We start from the raw sequence: 23,538 nt of genomic DNA, 5'->3' as shown, positions 1-23,538 counted from the left end.
ACACTCCCAGGGAAAGAAATGCTCCCTACCCTCCATCCCGCAGAAGAAAAAATATCAGAGTAAAAATTAAATTATTCCCCTTTCAGACGTTGTAAAGCCTCCAGGCAGCATCCTCACAGTCCTTTTCAACACAGGTAAATTGAATTCCAGCAAGTTTACTGTATGTGGACTCTTCAGACGAGATATTAAATAACAAAGTCACGACCAAAACCTATGAAGAAAGACTGAAAAACGTGGAGTTGTTTAGTCTAGAGAAAAGGAGGCTGCAGCAAGCCATAACAGCAGCCTTCAAATATGCAAAGGGTCAGTGCAAAGAGGAAAGGAACGGTCTGTCCTCGGCGTCTGCGGTGACCAGGACATAAGGGACCTGTGCCGTGGGTTAGACAAGGAGAAATGCTTTTGAGAAGGGTTGGTGGCGAAGGTCTGCCAGGGAGGCTCCAGGGAGGTGTCACGCTCTCCGTGGGGGGCTTTAACGACAGGTTATGCAAATATCCGTCAGGGATAACACAAGCCTGTCTGACCCTGCCTCGTGGCGCAGGGATGGATTACATCACTCCTGAGATTTCTTGTAACCCTATTTCATTTATGATTTTATACGGCGGAGCCCCCAAGGGTAATTTTCCCCATTGCTCAAGCTTTTCCCTTATCTGCTCAGTGCTGGTGCCTCAGTTCTTCCCACCACCCAATTACTTGGTTTGGGATGTGCTCAAGTAACTGTAAAGGCTGGTGTCTGCAGGGCAGCCGGGCTGTGGCACGGGCTTACACCACTCAGATCTGTCACCTAACTCTTACGGAAATAAGTAAAGAAATGGGAGGTTGGTAGGTGTAAGAATGTAAGAATTTGGGCCAAAGTTTGAGAATTGCTCTGAGACAAATTGTGCCAAAAAAATGTAAATAATTCTAAAATTTCAGGTGGATTTGCCTGGCAGCTTCCAGGGTGTTTGGCTTTCTGCTGTTTGAGGGAAAGTCAGCAGAGGGCATGCTGCTTGGCTGCCCGACACCCAGCCAGCCTTTTCTTGGTGGGGACAGGGTGGGCACAGGGCAGGGCAGCAGCGTAACTAGTCTGCATCCAGGTCCTTTAGCTGCTCACCCCCTGAACTGTGCAAACGCGTAAGGAAGCGATGCTGGCTGCATCCCTGCGACTCTCTGGGAAGATGCAGGACTGCCCCACAAAAGTCACACGGAGGGATCCTCTGGGTAGCAAAAAAAATCCTTTCCCCTGCCACCAGCACCCACGAGCATCGCAGGAGGGCCTGACCTCAGGCAGATCGGAACGCTGCCGTTACTGAAGGAAAAGCCTCGCAAAAGCCAGCTCCTAAATCCACTCAAGTCTGCAAAGCCTCCCAAAACCAGGAACGTGGGGCACGGAGTCGGGATGTGCTGCCAAGGAGAAGTGAGCCTCCAGATGTGCGACGGTGGCAATGCACCCTCCGACACGCAGACTTTGCGATGGGGGGGAAAGCAGAGGCTTTGGGGGTTTACTTCTTACTTGCTTGAATTAAATTCTATTTTAAAATGCACAAAGCTCCAGTAACTGGAAAAAAAAAATCCATTTAAGAAAAATGTAAAAATAAGTAGAAAAAAGTGAACCAATGCTTCTTCCACTTTAGCCTCCACAGTTTCATTTCTTGCAAACTTTTACCTGCCATATATGCTGTGGCAAAGCATAATCTAAACCTTTCCGATGCATTCTCTCACCAAACGAGAGTATTTATTTTGCAGATTAAATTAGCTTTCTTGATTGCAAACTGGGAAAACTAAAAGTATTTAATAAATTGTAAGAAATGCTTAAATGGATGATACGTCAATAAATAATCCCTGCACTTAATCTGAAAACCATTAGGTAGCTGGAGTGATGACGGATTTAACATTATCCATTTAGTTTACCTGTGATAATGTGTTATTTAAACTCAAGACTTTATATTAAGTACAATCTGGACTAAAACCTCCATTTGGAAATAACTGCAAAACTTGAGGATTTATTTTTTTTTCCTTTTAAGAAAAGATTTAATTAAAAACACAAGATGAAATAAATATTTTAGGCAACCAGCAACAAAATGGGAAAATACCATGTGTTTGGAGTTTTAGTACCCTCTGAGTGCTGGAATTTATTTGCAGCAAGCAGAAAATAGACAGCAAGCATAAAAATTCAGCAGATTCCCGCTAGTAAAATTATTTATCAAGCTAACAAGGGAGGAACCCTTCTAGTAGCAACAAGCCAGCAAGGAAAAGACGTGCCTTTATATTTTACCTTTGGGTTAGCACACCAGTAAAAATGCCAACTGACAAGCACTTCACATAAACATTTCTTTCTAAATGAGCTGCCTTGTTAGAAAAAAAATCTAAGCAAAGGAACGCTACAGTCAACAGACAGAAAAACCCAGAATGAATACTACATTGCTCCATATTACAGAAAAATATAAATTAAGATATAAAAATAATGTTGGTGCATAAATGACTTTAATAAATTAACACTTCCTTTTGTATTTAAAATAACTACTTGGGCTATAAATCTATCTTAGCTCAATTCTACCAAGACAGAATACATCCCAGTTATCTATTATTTAGATCTTTCTTACCCCTGGAACTAAACGTATACACACACACACACACACAAAATATATATGTGTGTGTATATGCATTCACGGTGCCGTTGTTAGCTGTGCTACTCAAGCCCCATTGCAATATTTATCGTATATTTATTTTACGCCTGAAACCCTGAAGTCAGTTTTACAGTTTAGTTTAACGATACCAAACTTTGATTATAAATTATAAGTGGCTTTATTGCAGCCTGAAGAAGCAAAAAATTTGGAGACACTCGATTGCCTGATACCAATTAAATGTTAAAGAAATAGTAAAGCGACAGGCATTGGCTGAATAGCTGAGCTCTAAGGAGAACTGCAAATTACTCCTGTCGGCTGTACAGTGGGACTATACCCTCCGAGCACTTCTTTGCTAGAACGAGCATTTGACAATTGTCAGCAAGCTTTAAAATAAAACCAAACTAAACAAAAGAAAACAAAACAAAACAAAAATCCCAAGGATCTTTCTCAACCATTATTATTTTCATTGCAGAAAAAAATAGCTTGTGGGAGGGTAGGGGGCAAAATCAGACTCAGCATTTCAGCTGATTCTGTAGCTCAGGAAGTAAAACCTGCCACAATTGTTGACAAGAAGGGGAAAAAAGGAAAGTTTTACACTAAACTGAGCGGTCAGAGGGATGCATAGGTTGGAGCAGCATTTCTGACTGATCTCAGATGATTTTCTGGCCACAATTATAAGCCAGATCCTGTATTACTCACTCAGAACTCCACAGGCAGGCAAGAAAGATGGAGAAAGGTAGGGAAAAAAACCCCAAACAATTGGGGGGGGGGGGGGGGGGAGAAGCCTTTTTTGAGCTTGTGCTCCCCTCAAAGCCTGGCATTTGTCTCGCCTCTGCAGCGGCTCACAATGCAGGGAGAGAATGCAGCATCTCCCACTCCCTGCGCCAGCGCCCCGGGCTGCTGCTCCAGCCGACCCCGTGCATTTCTGGGGCTGGGGGAGAAAGTCTCCAGCTCCGAAATTCCCACCCAAGGGCCCGATCCTGCATTCTTCTCACACCCAAAGATTCCTGCCAAAACAATGGGAGTTTTGGGTGTGCGGGAAATGCCGAAGTGAGCTGGCATTTGTTAACTGCTGATGGATTACATTAATATGAATATTTGTCTGTAGGGGACAAACACTTTTGAGAAGCGAGCACAACATTATGGGCAAAACATCAGCAATAATAACAAAAAAGGGTAGAGAGAAACATCATTGATGTAACCATGAAAATAAATAATATATGTCAACTTTTATGTTTCTTGCCTTTGATCCGGGTACAGCTGACATTAAGTCCATGAATTGATACCTTTTTAGCTGAGAAGACACAAGATGTCAAGTTATTTTTTTTAGTGCAAGGCCAACACGTGAAAACAAAGCTAAAAGAGTTGAAGAAGTGAAGATAACAGAAAACATAGGGATAATCTCTTGGTGTTGGGAAAGAAAACAACGGGAGTGTCCGTGGAAGCTGAACAGTTAATATAATGCTGTCTTCGCTTTGCCATTCTCTCCTTACTAGAATATAATTTGGGTCCAAGTGATATGGAAAGAGATTGTTAGTGAGCACGGCAAGGGAGTGCTGCGGGTAGAGCCAATGCAGAATAAGGTCTACAAGATGTAGACACGTACGTATTTTAACTCCGTCGTAAAGCTGTTTGGAAGTGGAAAGCTGTTTGGAAGCGCACATAAAAGCATCCATTAAAAGGCATTACATTAAAACTACCATCGGATCCTCCCGAAGTGACACAGGGGCAAGCTGGAGCACCACCACGGACACAGGGAAGCTGCTCTTGCCTTGGCTTCGTGGCACCAAGCAAACCTGGCCTTTGCTTACTTTCCTGCTTGTTTTTATACTATCACCAGCCCTCCGGCACGGGTCTAAGCCGAGAGCCTCTCCATCAGCTCCCCCCACGCTCCTGACCATTTACACCAGGTAATAGGGAGCAGAATTTGGCCCTACGTGTCTACACTGGAGTTGAAATTGGGTAAAAAGTGGGTTGTTGCCATCCACACTTACAGCCATTCCTCTAAAACTGCAGCAGAAGAATCACAGGCATGAAGGAGAAATGCCGCACGTGATTTTCTCCTCTTTAAAACGTGCAGCCCTCCCAAGGGAAAGAGGCTTTCCTCTGGGACACTCCGGATACGCTACATGCACCCCTGGCCTTTACAGCCTGCTCTTGTTAATCATTCACACGCTTTCGCACCCTCTTTCCTTAATTTAGCCTGGGCTAAAGTGACTCGGCGGGCTGGTCTGCGCGCAGAAGGGCTGGGGAGCCCGGTCTGGGACGCCAATAACCCGGCACAATGCCTCCGCACAGCACCAAGCCAGCTGTTTAATTACCTATCACCGCTAACAAAAGCTGTCTTGAGTTTGATTAACTTTGAGGGAACAAGGTTCCCCACCATCAGAGTATGCTTAAATAATTACACAATGCAGACTAACATGCCTGGAAACGCAAAAAGAGGGGGAGTGGGGAGAGAAGAAAGGGAAGACACAAGCTCAGCCTTACTTCCCAATTTAAACTAGGAATGACCTCGGGGTCAATTTTTCAGAGTATCTCAGATCAATTCAATTCTCACCTCCGCTGCCTACCTGCTAGCAAATAAACTTACTGTGCCTTCCAATAGAGAGAAATGACTAAAAGGAAATCGCATTTAGCTGCATCTGAATAACCATGGTTATTAGATGATGCGTGCAGAGGAAAAATTACCATTTCCCTTCTCCTTCTCCTCCTTGTGATTGTCATTCTCACCTCACTGGTGATTAAGATGTAGGATGCTCTCGCAGATTGTTAATTAGGTGTTAATATCTGCAAGGGCCACAGCAAGCTCCTACACCTGAGGTCATTTCTCAGAAGCCAGGCTGTCTCCGGTGACAGTACCTGTAATTCCCATAGCTAGTTTGATTCCCACTCAACAGCTGGAGCTAGTGTTTCTTTCATGTCTGGTTTCATTTCCTATCTGAAATTATATGAGTGCTAATATCTTTATTATCTTTCCCATAGAAGTGTAATGCTGGAGCATGGCACAGCGTGTTTGTTCATAGGCTTTCTTTTTCTTCTTTTTATTTTTTATTTTTTTTATCCACAGCATTTTCAAAACAATTAAAGCAAAAACCTTTATGGTTAGCAAATTTACAGCTGAAGACTCCATTACGGATTGGGAGGGGTAGAAGGTAGGAGGGAAACAATAATTTGGGGATGGAAGAAGAGAAAAGCTGCACGACTGCTGAATGATAATGGCTCAGACCTTGGGAAATAAAGGTAATGGCAGGAAGGGGAGGAATTACAAGGACAATGCGACCTCTAAATGTCTTGCAGGTGCACAAGAGTTATTCCATATATGAGTGTGTATGCATAGGTATTAAGGATACATTGTGTTTAAGAGAGAGAGGGGGCACATAACTGAGCTGTGATTTTGCTTACGTTTTGACTCATTCAGAACCAGGGTAAAGCTAAGTTACATGTAATTCAGAAAATTACCAGCTCCCGAAGGACCCAGCCTTGTCTTTGCACTCGTGCCTTGGTGCGCTCAGACTAAATCCTCTCATCCCCGCAGAAACGGGGCACGGGACGTGGACAACGCCAGTATTCTCATCCCAGGGTATGAACTAAGGTAAATGACACGTACTTCAAGGACATCAGCCTTCATTAAAGGGCTTCAAGGAACATTACAGCTAGTTTTTTTAACTCCCACAAAAGCCTAGAAGGTAAGAATGAATTATCTAGGTTTATAACTGTGTAAACTCAGATATAAGAGATCAACGGTAACAGACCTTTAGAAGAAACCTAAGATAAACAAGTTTAAAGTGCTTCAGTATTTTGCTGAATCTAGAATCAAATAACTGGGGCAAAGTCTCACAAGTGAGTCAGACTGTAACTCCCAACTCCCGGTTTCTTCACTCTCTAAACATCGGGACTATATGTGGAAGCCTGAGAAGTAATTTTATATGTGGGATGTTAAATCAGTACTTTTTCTGTCTCATCAATCTCCTGTATTTTGGTACAGTGTGAATCATTTGGCAAGTGGCACAAATTAGAAAACCCAGAAGAGACATTAAAAATATTTCTTTTTTTTTTTTTTTTTTTTTTTTTGCATTTAACTTAAAATCCTCTATTAGAACCAAACAACAGCAAAAGCCACATCACTGGAAAATATTTCAGAACTTATTCTAAACATGGGGAAAACTACTAAATTGATTTTGCTGGGAATTTGTGGGAATAAAAGCTGTCACATAAGGCATGTACCTTCTCTTTGCTCGTAAAGACTCAAGGTGTTTTCATACTTCGAATTCATAGGAATGAACTGGAAAGGAGTTTGAGACATAGTGAAGCTGTGCTTTTTTAAATACTAGAGAACATTTGTTTTACCCATGTAAAATGACGTGTAAATTGTACAAAATATGTTTGGGGAGAGGAAAGGAAGGGAGAGAGGTTACTATTGATTTTTTTTCTCAAGAATAACATATTGCATCCCATTTGAAATAAAAGATTCTCATTTAGACTTAATATAGCACATCTGCTTGAAAAATACATACAAGGCTCCCATTGACTGCAGTGGGAAACTTGCCAATAATATTTCATGGAAGTTATCTTGATATCAGCTTCAGAAAATAAAGGAATTTTACAGGGAGTGCTAATTCAACAACAGAAAGTTAAAAATAATTCACTCATACACAAGGAAATCTGATTGTTTTTACAGTTCTTAGCTTTAATTTTCAGTTTTATCAGATGTGTAGTCTGAGAATAAAACAGGCGATAACGTCTAGTTTACAGTGAAGCTGGGCAGTTTGACATCGCAGGCCGTTGCCATGAAAAGAAAAATGATGTCATGAACAACAGTCTGACTTGATTGCACATCAAAAATACATGTGAACAGTATGAGGATGCAAAAGGTCTTGCACAAAACACAAATCTCTTTTAAAAATGCATGTGCGAAAGCAGGAATAGCAGTGAAAAGTAAGTAAATGTATACTTTAAGAGTGCCATGATTTCCCCTGTGTGAAAGGTCTTAGAGGTAAACTGGAAAAGGAACAGAAAATATATTTCTGTTCTTTACTGCTCCTTATTCTCCCCTTAGTTTTAGGGCTCATCCATATGGGGAAATTAGGTAGTAAACTACACTGCAGTGCTATCCATTCCCTGGGTGGACACTCCTACTCTAGAGTAAGAGTGGATTTGTCCTGGTTAATTTATTTTATTTCGAAAGCAGCTTAAGCTATATTGGAAGGGTGGGGGTGGGGGAATCCACCCTTACTCCTGAAGAAGAACATCCATCCAGGGAATTCACAGCACAGCCACCGCGGTACGACTTCAGGCCTTGCATTTTATTAGTACAACCCGCCCTGTCGACGTTCCCATTGCAGTGGAAGTGTGGACCCCAGGAATTCAACAGCGATTTCCCCAAAGCCTGCGGTGAGGGCCGGGAGCCCACCCAGGACCCTTCCTCTCACCTGAGATGTAGGTAGGATGCAGTTCAGACCCCAGAGTCCGTCATTGCTGCATCCTGCCCTTGGAGCTCTACAAAAGTCCTTCAAAGCCTCTTTGAAAACTGAAACATTAAGTGTTACACACAATGATAAAACCCACCAGATTCTTTTTCTCACACTTCGTTTTTAAGAGAATGCCTGGCTACAGTTTTTTATGTTAGAACCAAATTCTACTTTCCAACAACATCATGCTGACCAAGAACTAATTAGAGGGATATCTTGTTCCTGTTGGTTCCATGATGTTGGAAGATGGAAGAGCTTTTCTGCACCAAACAAAATACACTGGAGTAGGATGAAATGTACCTGGGGTTATGTATGCATCGTGAGGGACGTTCACCAGAGCTGCTAGGAGATGGAATAGGCCAAGACACGGCCCTTGGAAAATAACAGTTGCCTTGTAAAATACCACAAAGTACCCTTAGTGGTATTTTATGGAATAGTAACTACTTTTGTTATTGGTATAACAGCGTATATCATAAACATGAATTTCATTCTGCAGTACGTTGAAAAGTCCCAGCAATCCGTGCATGGAGCGTCACCACCAACTGAACTCCGTGAACTCTGCTGCCATCTGACCCGCGAGAGACATTATGGTGAGAACCTCTTAACCAGCAACCACCAAATATTCCAGTCACACTCATAAAACGAATTGCCTTGCAATGCTAAAAGTATGCCAGAAATAACATAATTCCTTCAAAGGAGTCAAGTGAGTAAGTTAGACCACGGAGACGACTGTCCACTGCTATAAATGTACAGTCTTAAATCCCCCCAACCAAACCACCTCCATGAATATCAAGTAAGCACACCTCCAGAGAGTGTGGAGTACTGGAGTTTTCATATCTAAGCTTATTATTCCTAATATCACAGAGACACTTCCCTGAATTGTCCTTCTCCTTCCCAAATTCCCCATCTGACCAGATGTCTCTCTGTCTCTTGCTTTCACCTGTCAATCATGTTCACAGCTGAAATTTGATTTCTCTCCCAATAGTAACCTTTGATGAAATATTACCATAGGGGTCAGAACTGTCTGAACCTTGCCATAAAAGTTCGTTAACTCTTCCGAGACCCAAGAGCTATTTGCTTAAAAGTAACAGATTTTGCTTTTTTTTTTTTTCCTCCCGTAATATGTGAAAAAGTAACCACAAAATACTGGAAAGAAGGTGCAAGGCATTGTCCTGGAGAGAAGCAAGCTAAAAAACTCTCGGGATCACAAGTGTCCATCAGGGAAAAAGATTTTGCTTTTTTACTATATGGATGACAAGAATGTATATTACTTATATAAATCTAATAGTCACATATATAAATTACAGGAACCACAAAGGTTTTCCTATGGGATTATTGAAATTAGAACCGTTACACCAGGAACAAGGTGATGGGACACGTGCTGCACCTTTGCAACGAAAATACATACTTAATGTATTTACTTCAGCTTAATCACAACTTGTCTCTGTTCTCGCAAAAAGCACATTGCACTTTAAGCCCTCGCAAAATACAAATGTTCCGGTTTGCCCCTCATTTAGAGTGGTGAAGCACAGGTTAAAAAAAAAAAAAAAATGCATTGCAGGCAAAGCCCTAGCCTGGGTGTTCCTCAGGGCAGCAAGAGGAGCATCAGGCTCAAAACAAACCTGTTCCGGTGATCCTTGAGAAACCTATTCCTGCAGCCTATACACCAACAAAAACTCCTCTCGGTGCTATTTATTTAACATAGAGTCTAGAGCATTAATTACATCTTTCCCACCCTCGCTCAAATTTTAAATAAATAATAATTTTAAAAATAATAATAACTAATAAGCCAAGCTGAATTCCATAAGCTAATAAAATACAACTGTTTTGTAACAGCACGTGGCTGTCGATCAAAGTGCGGTAGGCTACATGGCAGCTTGCGTTCTTAACTAAAATAGGTGGTTTCATAACAAAATTCACATAAGAATCTCTGTCAGTTCAACCTCGGCGCTCATTGAAGCCACTTAGTATTTTTTATAGTTCAGGTCAATAAAAATCCGATTCCATGGAAAAACTAAAGTGCCTGTTTGAATCTAGCAGGGGAAGCGACTGAACGTTTAATTCCCCCATTTGCATTAGCGGTGTATTTTTTAGTCAATGTTGACAGACTGAATGAACACGAATTTCCAGAGGAAAGCAGTGCTGTGAATTAAACTCTGTTGTAATCTGTAAGTACAGAAGTCGTCTAACTCAGCCTCATGATTTTCATCAAGAGCTGAGGGAGATCTTCAGAAGACCCATCCTTAATCCCCGTAACTGATGTCTGAACGCTAGCATTTGAAGAAAAAGAAAGAAAACATTTGCAAAGGATTATATATGAGTTGTGGGACACGGGAGAGCTGCCTGGCTGACAAAAGTACAAAGTCCCACCACTGCAAATGGTTCTTGTAGGCACCTGAAAGTCAGCCTCATCCGAAAGCCCAGGCGACTGCACCACAGACTGTCACCGACTCCCCGAGGCTGGACCAAAAAGCATCGTCTTAGCAGCAGAAAACAAAGCAGTGAAATCACCAGCCCTGCTGAAATATGTCAAATTGCCAATGAAAATGAAAACATACCTTTTTTTTTTTTTGACCTCAGGTAACAGGGATTTTCACATCACCGTTGTAGATGATTCTCTCGGGTACCTAATTTAGTAAATATATTAAAATAAACCATTATTAAAAGGATATTTTAGCATTGTAAAACATGTCTGTCGTGCCACTATGGTACAGAATAGGATCTCTTCTATTCAAATCCTACATTAAATTTAGAAAGTCTCTTGTACTGTTTATTAACTGTGAGCACGTGAAGAAGATATTAACACAGTTTGAAGTGAAACGTTTCTAGCTCCCACATCTAGTCTTTACTTCGCATTAATAACAGGAGACTCTTATTGACAAATTACCTTTAAAACACATATTTTTGCCTCACCAGTGAATATCAGCTTCTAAGACCTGAAAGCATGTAGCTTTCTGTATTTCTTTCTTAATGATTGTTATTAGCTGCACTAATGTAATTGGCAAAATAATAATCAATTTTTGTACACACTCCATTATTTTCCAGACAGTAGTTTAATAACAAAGCAGAGCTGTCATTTCTCCCTGCGGTTACTCACACTGTACAAATTCATCCTGTCAACATGTATTTAAAATCTAATTTTAAAAAAAAAAATTCAACATAGAGTGAATCTTTGTACAATAAGTGAGATAAGTTAGTGAGTCAATCCACGTTTCTTAAGTATGGATATTTTGTTGTGTCCCTTATAGTTAACTTTCTCTCCCTCAGTGTGCATATAGAGGCATATACATACATTTTCTGTAAACTGCCTGCAGGAATGCTTCAGCTCCATCCATTTATTGTAACAGTACGGCATAATCAGAGTAAGGATAAACCCCAAGTCTGATCAGTTTGCATTAAAAAAAAAAAAAAAAAAAAAGCCAAGACAAACTACTGGCGCTTTTTTCAGCAGCTTGGTTCCAAACAGCTCCGCAGCTTTGAAAAAAAAAAAGCCTGCTGTACGCTTGGTGCCAGCTGAACGATCCCTCTCCCACATCCCACCAAGGTGGGACAGGCACGTTGAAATGGTCGCTGCCTGCCACTGAAAGCATTTCCTTTTTATTGGTTTCCCTTTTTTGGTTGGTTTTGTTTGGTTTGGGGTTTTTGTTTGTTTTGTTTTGTTTTGTTTTTTTTCTTTTGAGAAAGGAGACGGTGCTTCCTTAAATGCAATACTTGGCACTCGGCCCAGGATCTCTTAAAGCAAATGACTCCCGTAGACCTTTGGTGTCATTTTCCTCAAGATGACCTCTGCTTTCATGCCAAACAGTGAATCCATCCTGTTATTAATGCATGGGGCCGAGAGGACTAGGTACTCAAGCCGCACACCTGAAGAGCATCCAGAAAGTGATGTGGTCAGCCTGCTTTCAGCAGTCTCAGCCTTTGCTGAGGCCATCCCTGCTCTGAAACCACAACCATTCAGCCACATCACAGGAGACCTGAAACAGGATGGCACCAACCCGCTTCCACCAGCAAGGTGCATTGATTCATTTAGCGGCTTTATTTAACTATCAGTTTATTAATAAAGGAAAGAGTCAAAGTAAGAAAGACAGCATGAAGGCAGCCAGAGACACTAAGCAGATTTATTAATCTAAGAAGGCTGATCGCTTTCCTTCATTTCATCTGACAGAGTTGGTGCAAGAGAATTATACTTCAATAAGTTTTCTACTCTATGCTGTGCTATTTTAAAAGGATTTCACAATAAAGGAAGCTGAAAGACTGTGCACAGTCTGGAGACCATATCTGGTGTGACATGAATATAGTATTTTAACCAGATTTAATCTTACAGTATTCCCTCCTCTACAATGACTATGCAGGAGGAAACCCTACAGAAAGGAAAATCTGTTCATCCCACACCACAAAACACTGAATCGCATCACAGGCTCCAGCAGCTCTTCCTACATATTAAATGCTTTCATCAAGGAATTTGGAAGCAGTTAAGTTGGGGGGGGGGGGGCAGGAAAAAAAAATACTAGGTCTTGTTTGGTTCACTTCCAGGCTCATTTTCATTGTCACTAACGTTCCACTGCAACAGCTCAAAGTGCTTGAGGAAGCAGGGGCTGTTGCAGTGGAGAGCACCACAGCTTTAGAAGCCGACACCAAAAATAAAACTGATTCTGTCCCCATCCCCTCTAGCATCGTGACAGCTCACTGTCAAGGCCTTGGCAAGAACTTTTGTTTCAAAATTGGAGAAGCAGTAGTTCAGGCTGCAGGAAAGTGAATCTGCCCACTTTCTTACAGAAAAGGGCTTAAGCTTGATCGCATACAAATTCTGAGATACATCCACACAGATTTGGGAAACTCAGCCTCGGAAAAGCACTGTTCTCTGTACTTCAGATTTTTTAAAGCCATGAAATGTAAATCTTGCTCACCCCCCCCCACCTTGCTCCCTGCAGAGATCTCAGGACTGATCCAAAATGGCCTTTAAAAAGCTCCCTTGATTGCAGTGGCGTTTAGAGTAGTCTCCGTGTGAGCACAGGTGACAAGAAAAAAGGAAGGAAAAGGAAGGAAAAGGAAAAAAAATTAGAACAAGAAAAGAAAAGAGAAAGAAAGAAAGAAAGAGGAAAAAAAACAAAAAGAGGAGAGAAAAAGAAAAAAGAAAAAAGAAAAAGAAAAGAAAGAAAGAAAAAAAGAAAAAAAAAGAAAAAAAAAGAAAAGAAAAAAGAAAAAAAAAAAAAAAAGAAAAGAAAAAAAAAAAAGAAAAAAAGAAAAAAAAAAAAAAAAAAAAAAAAAAAAGAAAAAGAAAAGAAAAAAGAAAAGAAAGAAAAAAGAAAAGAAAAGAAAAAAAAAAGAAAAGAAAAGAAAAAAAGAGAAAAGAAAAAAAGAAAAGAAAAGAAAAGAAAAGAAAAGAAAAGAAAAAGACTGGACCAAACAGCAGGGGAAGTGCTCTGTGACATACCTAGGGGACGGTCAGCCAGCTGCAGCCGCCTGGGTGACACACCGGAGCTAAGCTTTGGACGCACGGACGGATCCTTTAGTTACGCACAGAGTCCCCTTTTGTTCCAGGAATTGAATTTAGAAACAACAAACAAGAAACAAACAAACAAAAAGGATGCTGCCCTCACCCTTCCCCGTCCCTCCCGGTCCCCGCCCGGGTCCCGGTCCCCGCCCCCCCCCCCCCCCCCGCCCGCACCTGGCCGCGGTGGGACCCCGGGGCTGGGGGCAGCCCCCCGAACCGCGTGTGTGTGAGCACCTCCGTCCGTGCCCCCCACGGCCCGGGGGGATGTGTCTGCCCTGGTCCGGGGGCCCGGGGAAGGCCTGTGCCCCCCCCGACGTGGCGGCCAGCCCGGCCAGCGCGGGCGGTGCGTGGTGCGGCCCTTCCCCGGGCCCCCGCCGCCCCCCGGGGCGACGCTCCCCGCCGGCCGCGGGCTACGGATGCGGCCCGGGCTGCCCGCCGAGCGCCCTGCGGGTGCTGATGGAGAGCTCGTCGGCGGGGGAGGGGGGGTTACCCGTTATATAGACACCCCCTCCCCGGCTCGGGTTATTTTCAAGCTGCGCGGAGCAGGGCTTTGAAGACCCGTGCCAGAATTTCTCCCCAGATGCTCTCTCGGCTCTCGGCCGGCCGGGGCAGGTGCCGGGCGGGCAGCGGGGAGGGAAACGGGGTGGCCCCGGCACCCCGCTCTGCCCGACACCCCGCAGCCCTCGGGGACAATCGAGTTGAACATGGAAAACCAAGGGATGAGGGGCAGGGAGATGCCAGAGCTCGCGCTGAAGTAGGGTGTTGAGCTCAACGCCTCCATACGCAGTCACTGACATTTCTGCTTTAACGGGGGACAAGCTGCTGAGAACATTTTCAGGATTGTGCTTCTTTATGAATTAACAATTGAGAGCGACAACCAGGGACACTCCATTCCCTACCCCCGCTGGAAACTTGAAGACACTGCTCGGTTTGTTGTTTGCTGGGTATTTTTTTTCTGCATGGTGCAGAAACACCACTTCTAGCAAACTTCTGCTCTGGCTTTGATTCTCTCCATGCAAGATGTCTCAAAGAGATGCATTAAAAAAGAAAAATAAAATAACATAAAATAAAGGAAATTATGTCACAAAGCTCACAGAGTTTCAAACCAAGCAAGGAGGCAGGGCAATCGCCATCCCCATAACTCACTGCACCACGACTACAGGCCTGCACACTTCACTGCTGCATCGGAAGTGGCTTGGGTTTAAAAGCAAGACTTTGGGGGAAAAAAAAAAAAAAATGGGTACAGCAACAGCGAAAGAAAATGATCATTTCAGAGAGCGATAAGATACGGGCGGCTTTCATCGGGAGCACTGAGACGTTATCGCATTGTGCCGGGTCAACCTGATACGGTGGTAGATAGCTGGGGGGCTGGAGCTGCCTATCTGCCGTTACACCCGGCTACAGCCTCGCGGATCCCTGGCCTTTTGCTTTTCACTTGAAAAGTTAAGTCACATCCTAGCCTATTTTTGCATCGTGTTGGCTTAGAGCTCACAAATCTGAATGCACTCAGCCCTCAGAGAGTGACGAATGTTATTCTCAGTCCTCCCCCACAATTTCAGGCAGTCAAGAATTAGATGCGGCAGAGTGTACAGTATTTTAATCTATTGATTTGTATCTGCTGTGCCCGAAAAATTCATTAGAGGAGCCTTAAAAGTGTGAAGTGGTTGAGAGCTCAGCTTCCTCCCAAAAAGACAAATTCTTTCAACAGCCGCTCACCTCTGCCACGTCCTGGGGTGTGCTACCTTGTGGTATTCATACCGAGACCTGCACTTAAAACAGGTATCTGAAGCATTTTACTAGAGACATCTTGAGTGTGTGTGTGTGTGTGTGTGTGTGTGTGTGTGTGTGTGTACAAGCAGGATTGGGTTTTGTCCCGGCTGAGCAAAGAAAATCTGTCCCGCGCTCCATAGCTACCCCTGGAATGCCCAAGCCTCATGGCAGCCGCTCACAGCACAACGATTCGGAAAGAGGGAGGGAAGAAAGTTATTAAAAAACCTTAATTCCTAACATTGAGGTATGTAGGATTATTTTTTTCTTTTTCCTGCGTGAAATTTTAAATTCAGCCATCTGAACAGGTGTCAGAAACAGTGGGTCCATTTAGCTCCTCTGATGATCGGAGTAATAAATATAGAGGATTTCCTTTCAATGCAGCACATGCTGAAATGACACCAATGTAGGTCTGGCATCTGAGCAGATAATTCTGATATATGCATCATTTCCTCCCTAAATCCAGGAAGCAGCTACACTCTCTATCTGATATTAGTATATTATGTCAAATAGAAATTGGTATTAAAATTATGAATGATTCTAGATCAAGAACTTCCTACACGCTACGCAGAGGGAGGGGGAGGAAACAGCTGTGCAGAAGCTTTCGGAAAGGAAAGGAAAAAAAGAGCTGGGAAAGTTCATTTTTTAAACTAAAAATTTGCTGCCATGTTTCGCGTGGGGGTAGTTTTCAAGTGGCATTTTGATTCAGCGCAGGCGTTTTTGTTTTAAAAGGGTGAAGACGACTTTCTAATAAATAGAAGCTCTCGCCGCTCCGTTTGCAAATGGGCGCTTCTCGCACAGCGCCTGCCCAGCAGTGGCGAGAAATTGTTCAAGAAATAAATATACACTGGTGTGAGCGGGATATTTCCCTCTCTTTTCCCCTCTTTTTTTTTTTTTTTTTTTTTTTTTTTTTAGGATGCGATCCAGGATGGTATTTCTCAGGCAGGGAAAACGCTGCAGCAAACACAAAAATACTCTTGGACTCTGCTCAGCAGAGAGGCCGGGCAGAGAGTTATGTTTCATTTTAGGGAGGGGGAAATACAAAAGACTTAAGGGTAAGGTGGGATGGGGATGGAGGAGGGGGCCGAGCCGCAGTGCACACCAATTCCCAGCCAGCAAAGGGCCGCTCTCCGTGCACGTATCTCCCAGCACCGGTCACATGAAAGTTCTTTGTAATGTAGTTAATAAATGGGAAAGCACTACAGGACTATGGGAGAAATAGGATGTTGTTAGTGATGGGGAGATTAAGACCACGCATGCCTTTTGACACGATTGCCCAGCGCGGGCAGCGTTCCCCCTGCTTTAGCCAGAGAGGTACCTGCGGGAGAACAGTGGGATCCTGCTCCCCTTTGAAATCCCTGGGGATTGTACCTCTGAGCTCAATGGGAGCAGGATCGAGGAGAGAGTCAAGCGAGGGGTGATTAATGAATGTAGGTTATTCAGAGCAGAGCGGTTCCAATTAGTCCTCAGCAAGCAGTCCTGCGGCAAAGGTGGGCGCTCCCCTGCAATGATTCATAGAGAACCCCGATACTCGCTTTGCTTTAGTGAACATTAAAATGTGCATCTTTTTTTTTTCCTCCCTTCATTTGGGCAGTTGGCGTGTTTCAGGCTGAAATTCAAGTGCAGCCTAAGGAAGGCTGCATTATTTTTTTTTATTTGCAAAGCAAGGTTGGAATGTGTAATAACGATGCCAAACTGGGAGAGCGCCTTTTTCCCCTCTCAGGCTGGACATGTGATGGGAATTTTCCCTTTTGCACTCAGTCTATTTCTAGGAAGGATTTTCTTATCACTGTTCAAACAGGTGTTGGGTTTTTTTTTTTCTTTTTTCCCTCCGAGAAAGAAGATCCTTCAGGGAGGCAGCAGTGCTCCCTCGCTCTGCGTTACTCAGTCAATTCACAATACTTTTTAAATCCTAGTGCCTGCTCCTAATTTTGCCTGCGAGGAAACCCGGAGCGGCAGAGGGGTGCGGGGATGAGGCTGGACCAGAAGTGGGTCCGCTCCAGGGGCCTGGGGCTCTGCGCTCCCTCGGGGGCTGCAGCGCCGCTTGGCAGGGGGGTTGCTGGGGAGAGGCCTCGTCCCTTCCTTCCTTAGGGCAGGGCTCCTTCGGGAGCTCTCGGCAAGGGCAGGGAAGCCTCTGAGTGACCCCCGGCGAAAAAACCTGGGCATCAGTAAAGGCTCAGCCAGGGAAGGGGAGGTGGGAAAAGAAATAAAAAGCAGCCCTGTCTTTATGAGAGGAGATAATTCTCTGCTCAGCCAATAGCAAACCAGGTTTACCCACAGATTACACATTAACCAGAAAATAGAACTCGAATTAACCAGAATCTGGAGCTTGAACCATTACTCAAACCCTGGTGCAACAGCAGGTCAGATGCCAAAGGGCAGGTCGGTGCCTCGGCGCTGGGAGGGGCGAGGCGCAGTATCGGCATCGGGGACCACGGCCGCCGACGCCGCTGTCACCACGGCGGGGGCCGGCTGTCCATCCCTTCCACAGGGACCTCCGTGGGAGCAGGTTGACCTCCAGCAGCACCCAGCACCCACCGACAGAGGCTCTCGTGGGTGCAGGCAGCGCGGGGGGCTCAGGGCCGCATCCTGACCCCGGCACACAGGGCAGGATGGGGTCTGAGACATGGGCTGGACCAGCCGGCAGAGGAACGGCAACAGGCCCCTCCTTTCTGTGCCACCAGCGCCCAGAGGAGGATGACCTTACCGCTGGGGAGGAGTTGCACCAACAGCAGGGGGAGAAAAAATAAAGTGGGGGGGGAAAGGTTCTGGGTTTATGAGCCTGGGTCTGGAGATAAAACCCCCCAGCCTGGGATGGCTGGAGCATCCTTTGGAGAGGCCTCAGCTTCTCAAATAACCTGGGCAGATAATCCCATTCAAAGAGCAGGAGAGGACTCTGCAAACGGACTTCAAGGCTCTCGGGGAAGGTGGCTTTAAAGGAACTGGGTCGAGGGTTTGAGGAGCCTTTCGAAGTCAAAATGCCCTTTGACATGGAGAACTGCAGTGAAGAGGGGCTCGGAGACCTGAACGTTCTAGCACATTAACCTTTGGATTGATTGTTTAGGACAAGTAACTCTCAAAAGTTGGAGGAAGTCCTTTGAATTTTTTGTTTCTCGGCTCCTCAGTTCTCGCTGGGCTTTCTAAGGCCTGTAGCAAAAAAAAAAAAAAAAGAAAAAAAAAAGAAAAAAAAAAAAAAAAAAAAAAAAAAGAAAAAAAAAAAAGAAAAAAAAAAAGGGGGGAAGGAAGCAAAGAAAAGGAAAAAAGGGAGGCAATATGGACCCAAATGGCAAGAAATCTTTCGATCTAGCGTTAAGTGGCTCTGTGACAAGCCAAGCCTGATGTGGTGTCATCTCTTACTAGAGACAGGCATGCTTTGCTGGGATCAGATGATATAGAGGATGTGAAGTCTTCCCTTTCACTTCACTCCATCATAAAACAATCAAATATAGGGCCATATCATGTCATCAGGTTTTTAAGCAGACCTCCCCTTTGAGATCTCCTAAAACCTGGTGGGATGATCTGAGTCACTGAAACTGAGCTCATTGCAATACTGAGAAGTCAGAAGCAGCACCTGAAAGCTCACGTTTTCATCTACCTGAAAGAGAACTTGATTTCTAGTGGGCGACAATTTTCCATTTCACACCAAGCTATCCTTTTCCTTCTCCCCTCCTGTACATTATTGAGTCCAGCTCTCGTATCAGCATCACCACTTCGCCAGGCAGTACGCTGAAGTACTGCTCTTGGAGTTATGGAACTTTAAACTACAGACTAAGAAACTGAGTACGGAATCAAAAAAAATGCAGTTTATTATTGTAGATTATTCTCTCTTTTGATATAACCATAGAGTGAAAATGAAAGAAAAGCACATAGGAACATCACACGTGGTTAGTTAGTAACTCAAGATATAAAACAATTTTGCACAGCAAAATATGTAAAAGAAAAAGTAACTGACAAGATTTTTTTATATTTATTGTGGTAAGATTTACTTTCCATTTTTTTTTTTTTAAAAGACAGGATATCAGTCCCTGAAAATAAAATTTACTGATTATTGCCTTTAAAACTGTGGAATTTTTGAAGTTACAGAAAATCCAGTTCTGCACCACAATACAACTGTAAAAAAATCTGCATCATTTTAAAACTGTGCAGTAATGCCATCTTTATAACTGCATAAATTGTATTAGCGTTCTAAACAGGTTCGTAATTTTTTTTTGTTTGTTTTTGTATTATATGCTTGCAGGTTATATCTTAGTGCAATTCAGTCCCAAATACTTCAATTTTGAAAAAAAAAAAAAAAACAAAACAACCCAACAAAAACCAACCCATACATTTTGAATGTAAAATACCCCTATAGATATAAACAGGGGTGCCTCCCCCTTTTAATACTTTGGTTTTCAAATACAGTCAGTGGTATAGCAAGGACTACATATACCCAACTTATATTTAAGTTGCAAGCACATGCTGCATAAACTACTTTTTAAAACAGTCCCGTTGCAAATTCTACCCCCCTTTACATCACGACAGTAAACAATTTAGTGCATCAATCTTTAAAAAAAAATCTACATCTAAACAGACCTAACTCTTTCGAATTTATCTATAACATTCCTTTATCTGTAGCATACATTTTAACTGGGCTAACAGATGACAGAAACTAGAATTAAATTATATACGAGGAACCCAGAGCATTCCACATTTGACAATGACCAAATGCAAAAGGAAAAAAAAATAAATGGGGCAGATTACTTAAAATTAATTTTTAGACTGTTTTAGGCAACAGCATGGTTTCAATGTCCCCCCCCAAGTGGGATGTGAATTTTGTTTTTGAACATCTTTCCAAAGTTCTTTTTGTGGTTTTTGTGAATTTTTTTTTTTGCCACATTAGGTTATCAAAATCCATTCTGGCATGGTTTTTGAGAGGGAATGCTTCAGTGCATTTAAAAGGAAGTCTGAAGTTTTGAGTAACTCAAAGCAGTTTTAGAGCAGATGCAAACTTTAATGGGGAGGAAGAGGAGGAGGAAGATCAAAGGTTGCACTTTTTTGCTTTCAACCCAAAAAAGTGATGAGGCAATAAAACAAAAGGATGAATGCCATGCCATAATAGTCTCCAAAAGTCCATTTCCAAGCAAAAGAAAAAAAAAAAAATAATTATACCGTACATGACCAGCATGCAGGGTTTTTTATTAATATAATGTCTCTTTTTCATAGTCTGTCGAAACAGTTATAGTTCATTGTTGCTAAGACAAAATAGCAAGCGTAATGCATGAGATGAGTATGGGATTCTAATGGCAGACTAAAGTCTCACATTTGGCAGATTAAGGCCAAAACTCACATGAACACACCGAAGGTTGATGCAGGCTTGATTTTGGCAGGTTGATCTAGGCATACCTCTAGTTTTGCACAACAACGCTAAAAACTGATGGAACTCAGCAAGCTGGAGTCTAAAAATTTCACATTGTTTTTGTATTTTTTTGTTTTTGTTTTTGTTTTTTTTTTTGTATTTTTTTATTTTATTTTTCTTTTTTGCAAAGCTCAATTTCATATGAAGAACTCAGGATGGCAAAAAAAAAAAATCTGACTTTTTTGGACACAGCAAGCTCAAAAGAAAAAAAAAAACCTCATGAACTTAAAAATATATATATAATGTGGATGGCAGGTTTCAAAGAAGAGCAAGCTTCATATGAAGAACTGAGTTGGTGGTGAGTTGGATCTTTTAAATTTAAAAAAAAAAAACAAACCAGAACAGCAAGCCCCCACAAAAATAAAAAAATAATAATAATAATAAACAGAAAAGAAACTCATGTAGAACTTTAGGTTGACCAACACGAAGCCAGCCCACCTTAAAAAGAAAAAAAAAAAAAAAACCCAACCCAAAAACCAACTTTGTTTTAAAATTGTTTTGAGTTTTTTTGGTTTTTTTTTTTTAAAAAAAAAAAGTAATACAAGGTGGCAAGCTGGGTTGTCGCTCTAGCAAAGCCCCCAACAACAACTCACACGGAGAACTTTTAGTTAAGGTGGCAAGGCTGTGGGAACTCACATGAAAAACTCTGGAGAGGAAGGGTTGTCGCTGCTGGATCCGTTTTCTCTGAAGCCATTGCTGACCAGCTTCTCGTATTTTTCCTTGTAGGCGTCCCTCTCCCGGACCAGCCTGGAGATCTCCTGCTTTAGGTGCTCCACTTGCTGCAGCAGCTGGTTCTTCTCCGACTCCAGGACGTGCCGCTGCTGGACCCTCTTGAAGCGGCAGGACTGGGCATAGCCCCTGTTTTTGAGGGTCCTCCTCTTCTGCTTCAGCCGGATCACCTCTTCCTTGCTGACGCCCCGCAGCTGCCGGTTCAGCTCCCGCACCGACATGGTCACCAGCTGCTCGTCGGAGAAGCGGTCGTCGAAGTGGAGGCCGCCGCCGCCGCCGCCGCCGCCGCCGTGGTGCGGGTGGTGCAGCCCCCCGGCGCCGCCGCCGCCGCCGCCGCCGCCGCCGCCGGAGCCGGCTGCCGAGGAGGCGGAGGAGGGCGGCGCGCTGCCCGGCGCCGCGGCGTGGGGGTGCCCGCCGCCGCCGCCGCCGCCGCCGTGGTGCGGGTGGTGGTGGTGGTGGTGGTAGTGGGGCGCGCCGCCCTGCGCCGCCGCCGCGGCGATCACCGCCGACACCACGGCGGCCGCCGAGCCCATCTCCTCGGCCGGCACGGAGCCGCCGGCGCCGGCGGCCGCGGCCAGCTGCTGCCCTCTAGCATAGCCATCGAAGGCGCCGGGCAGCGGGTGGTGGCTGCTGTTGATCAGCGCCTCCACCGCGTCCTCGGGGCTGAAGCCCAGCGCCTCCGGGTTGAGCTGCTGCGGGTAGCCCGTCATCCAGTAGTAGTCTTCCAGGTGGGTCTTCTGGTCGGTGCCGGAGCCGGGGCTGGGCGCCGAGAAGCTGGGGGACGGGGGCACCGAGCTGCAGGGCGTGCTCATCGGGGTGGAAGAGAGCGATCCCCCGGCGATCAAGCGGCCGCACTGGCTGATAATGCGATCGGTCTCCACCGGCTCCTTTTTCACTTCAAACTTCATCAGATCGAAGTCATTAACATATTCCATGGCCAGGGGACTGGTGGGCAGGTCGGAGCTGCTCATTGCCAGTTCTGATGCCATCCTTTTGCTGCTGACAGTCCTCCAGAAAGGGTGCGCTCCGGGAGCGAGGGGACTGCTCTGAGTTGCCACCGGGTGAGCCAGCTTGATTTTTGGCGAGCTCTGCTCCGCTCTCTCCTGCCTCTGCCTCTCGCCACGGCCCCTCGCAGCCTCCGCTCCAATTCGCCCCGGCTGCTCTCGCTCCCGCTCCGCGTTATCCTTTGCAGAGTCTCCGCTGCCGCTGATGCATCAGAGCGAGGGGCTCTTGCTATTCGCCTTTTGCATAAAGGGTTTTTTTTTTTTTTTTTTTCCTCCTCTCTCCCTCCCTTCTCTCTCTCCTCTCTCTCTCTTTTGCAGCTTGCAAACTGCAGCTGGAAGTGTTAGCTGGTGGTGTTGCGAGTAAATTTGTTGTTGTTGTTGTTTTGTTTTGTTATTTTTAACACTTCATGGTGCCTTTCCTCTGGGCTTTCTCATGCAAAGTGCAGAGCGAGAAGAGAGGTTCATCGGGGAAGGGAGGAGGGAAAAGAGAGCGAAGACAAAAAAAATCAAAGTCGATATCGCAACCAAAATAATAATAATAATAATAGTTTAAAAAAAAAAAAAAAGAGAGAGAGAGGAAAAAAAAAACCAACCAACCTCGACCCCAAAGCTACAGCAAGAAGATGAAAAATATTTTAAAGGTTTCATCCAGCAGGAGAGTTTAAAAGCATTGCTGAGTTTTATAGCGCTCCTGACGTCAAATGGGAAATTGGCTCGGCGGGCGGACCAATGGGCTGCCGCCATCCCAGCCCTCATTAGCATAAGAGGAAACAGGGAAACTTTTCGGGGCTGTCAGTCAGGGCCCCATCAGCTGACTGTCAGCTGGGGACCGCCTTAACCCCTTCCTGCCCGCCGGACTCACCGGGTAAGCGGGTGCGGGACGGGGCCGCGGCGGGGGCCGCTCCTGCCGCTCCGCTCCTGCCGCTCCGCTCCGCTCCGCTCCGCCGTCGCGCCGGGACGGCCCCGGCCGCCGCGCTCCCCGCGGCCGTGCGCTCCTTCGGGCGAGCGCCCTGCCCCGGGGCGGGCGGGGTGCCCGGGAGCTGCCCCCGCCCGGGCGGGCGGTGCGGGCACCTGA

General features: G+C 44.6%; 1 protein-coding gene across 5 annotated transcripts in view; it reads right to left on the bottom strand.

Moving 5' to 3' along the window:
* Positions 1-23,254, bottom strand: part of MAF (MAF bZIP transcription factor) — a 62,981-nt gene extending 39,727 nt beyond the window's left edge. Inside the window, exons 1-3 of one of the 5 annotated variants that reach the window (XR_012837659.1) lie at positions 21,367-23,254; positions 13,509-13,603; positions 10,652-10,701 (exon numbers count right to left, since the gene is read on the bottom strand). Coding sequence is in view for 4 of the 5 variants with exons in the window: in XM_075766038.1 (XP_075622153.1) it covers positions 10,668-10,701; positions 21,367-22,448 (1,116 nt within the window). In the remaining variant the exon portion in view is untranslated. Of the gene's footprint in view, positions 1-10,628; positions 10,702-13,508; positions 13,604-18,149; positions 18,483-21,366 lie in introns of those variants that run through there. The other 4 variants (XM_075766038.1, XM_075766037.1, XM_075766040.1 and 1 more) reach the window with 4 other exon arrangements.
* Between the last annotated feature and the right edge of the window lie 284 nt (positions 23,255-23,538).

Source organism: Balearica regulorum, chromosome 13, assembly GCF_011004875.1.
Source record: "Balearica regulorum gibbericeps isolate bBalReg1 chromosome 13, bBalReg1.pri, whole genome shotgun sequence".
NCBI classification, from domain to species: Eukaryota; Metazoa; Chordata; class Aves; order Gruiformes; family Gruidae; genus Balearica; species Balearica regulorum.
This window is presented reverse-complemented; position numbering and strand designations above follow the sequence as displayed.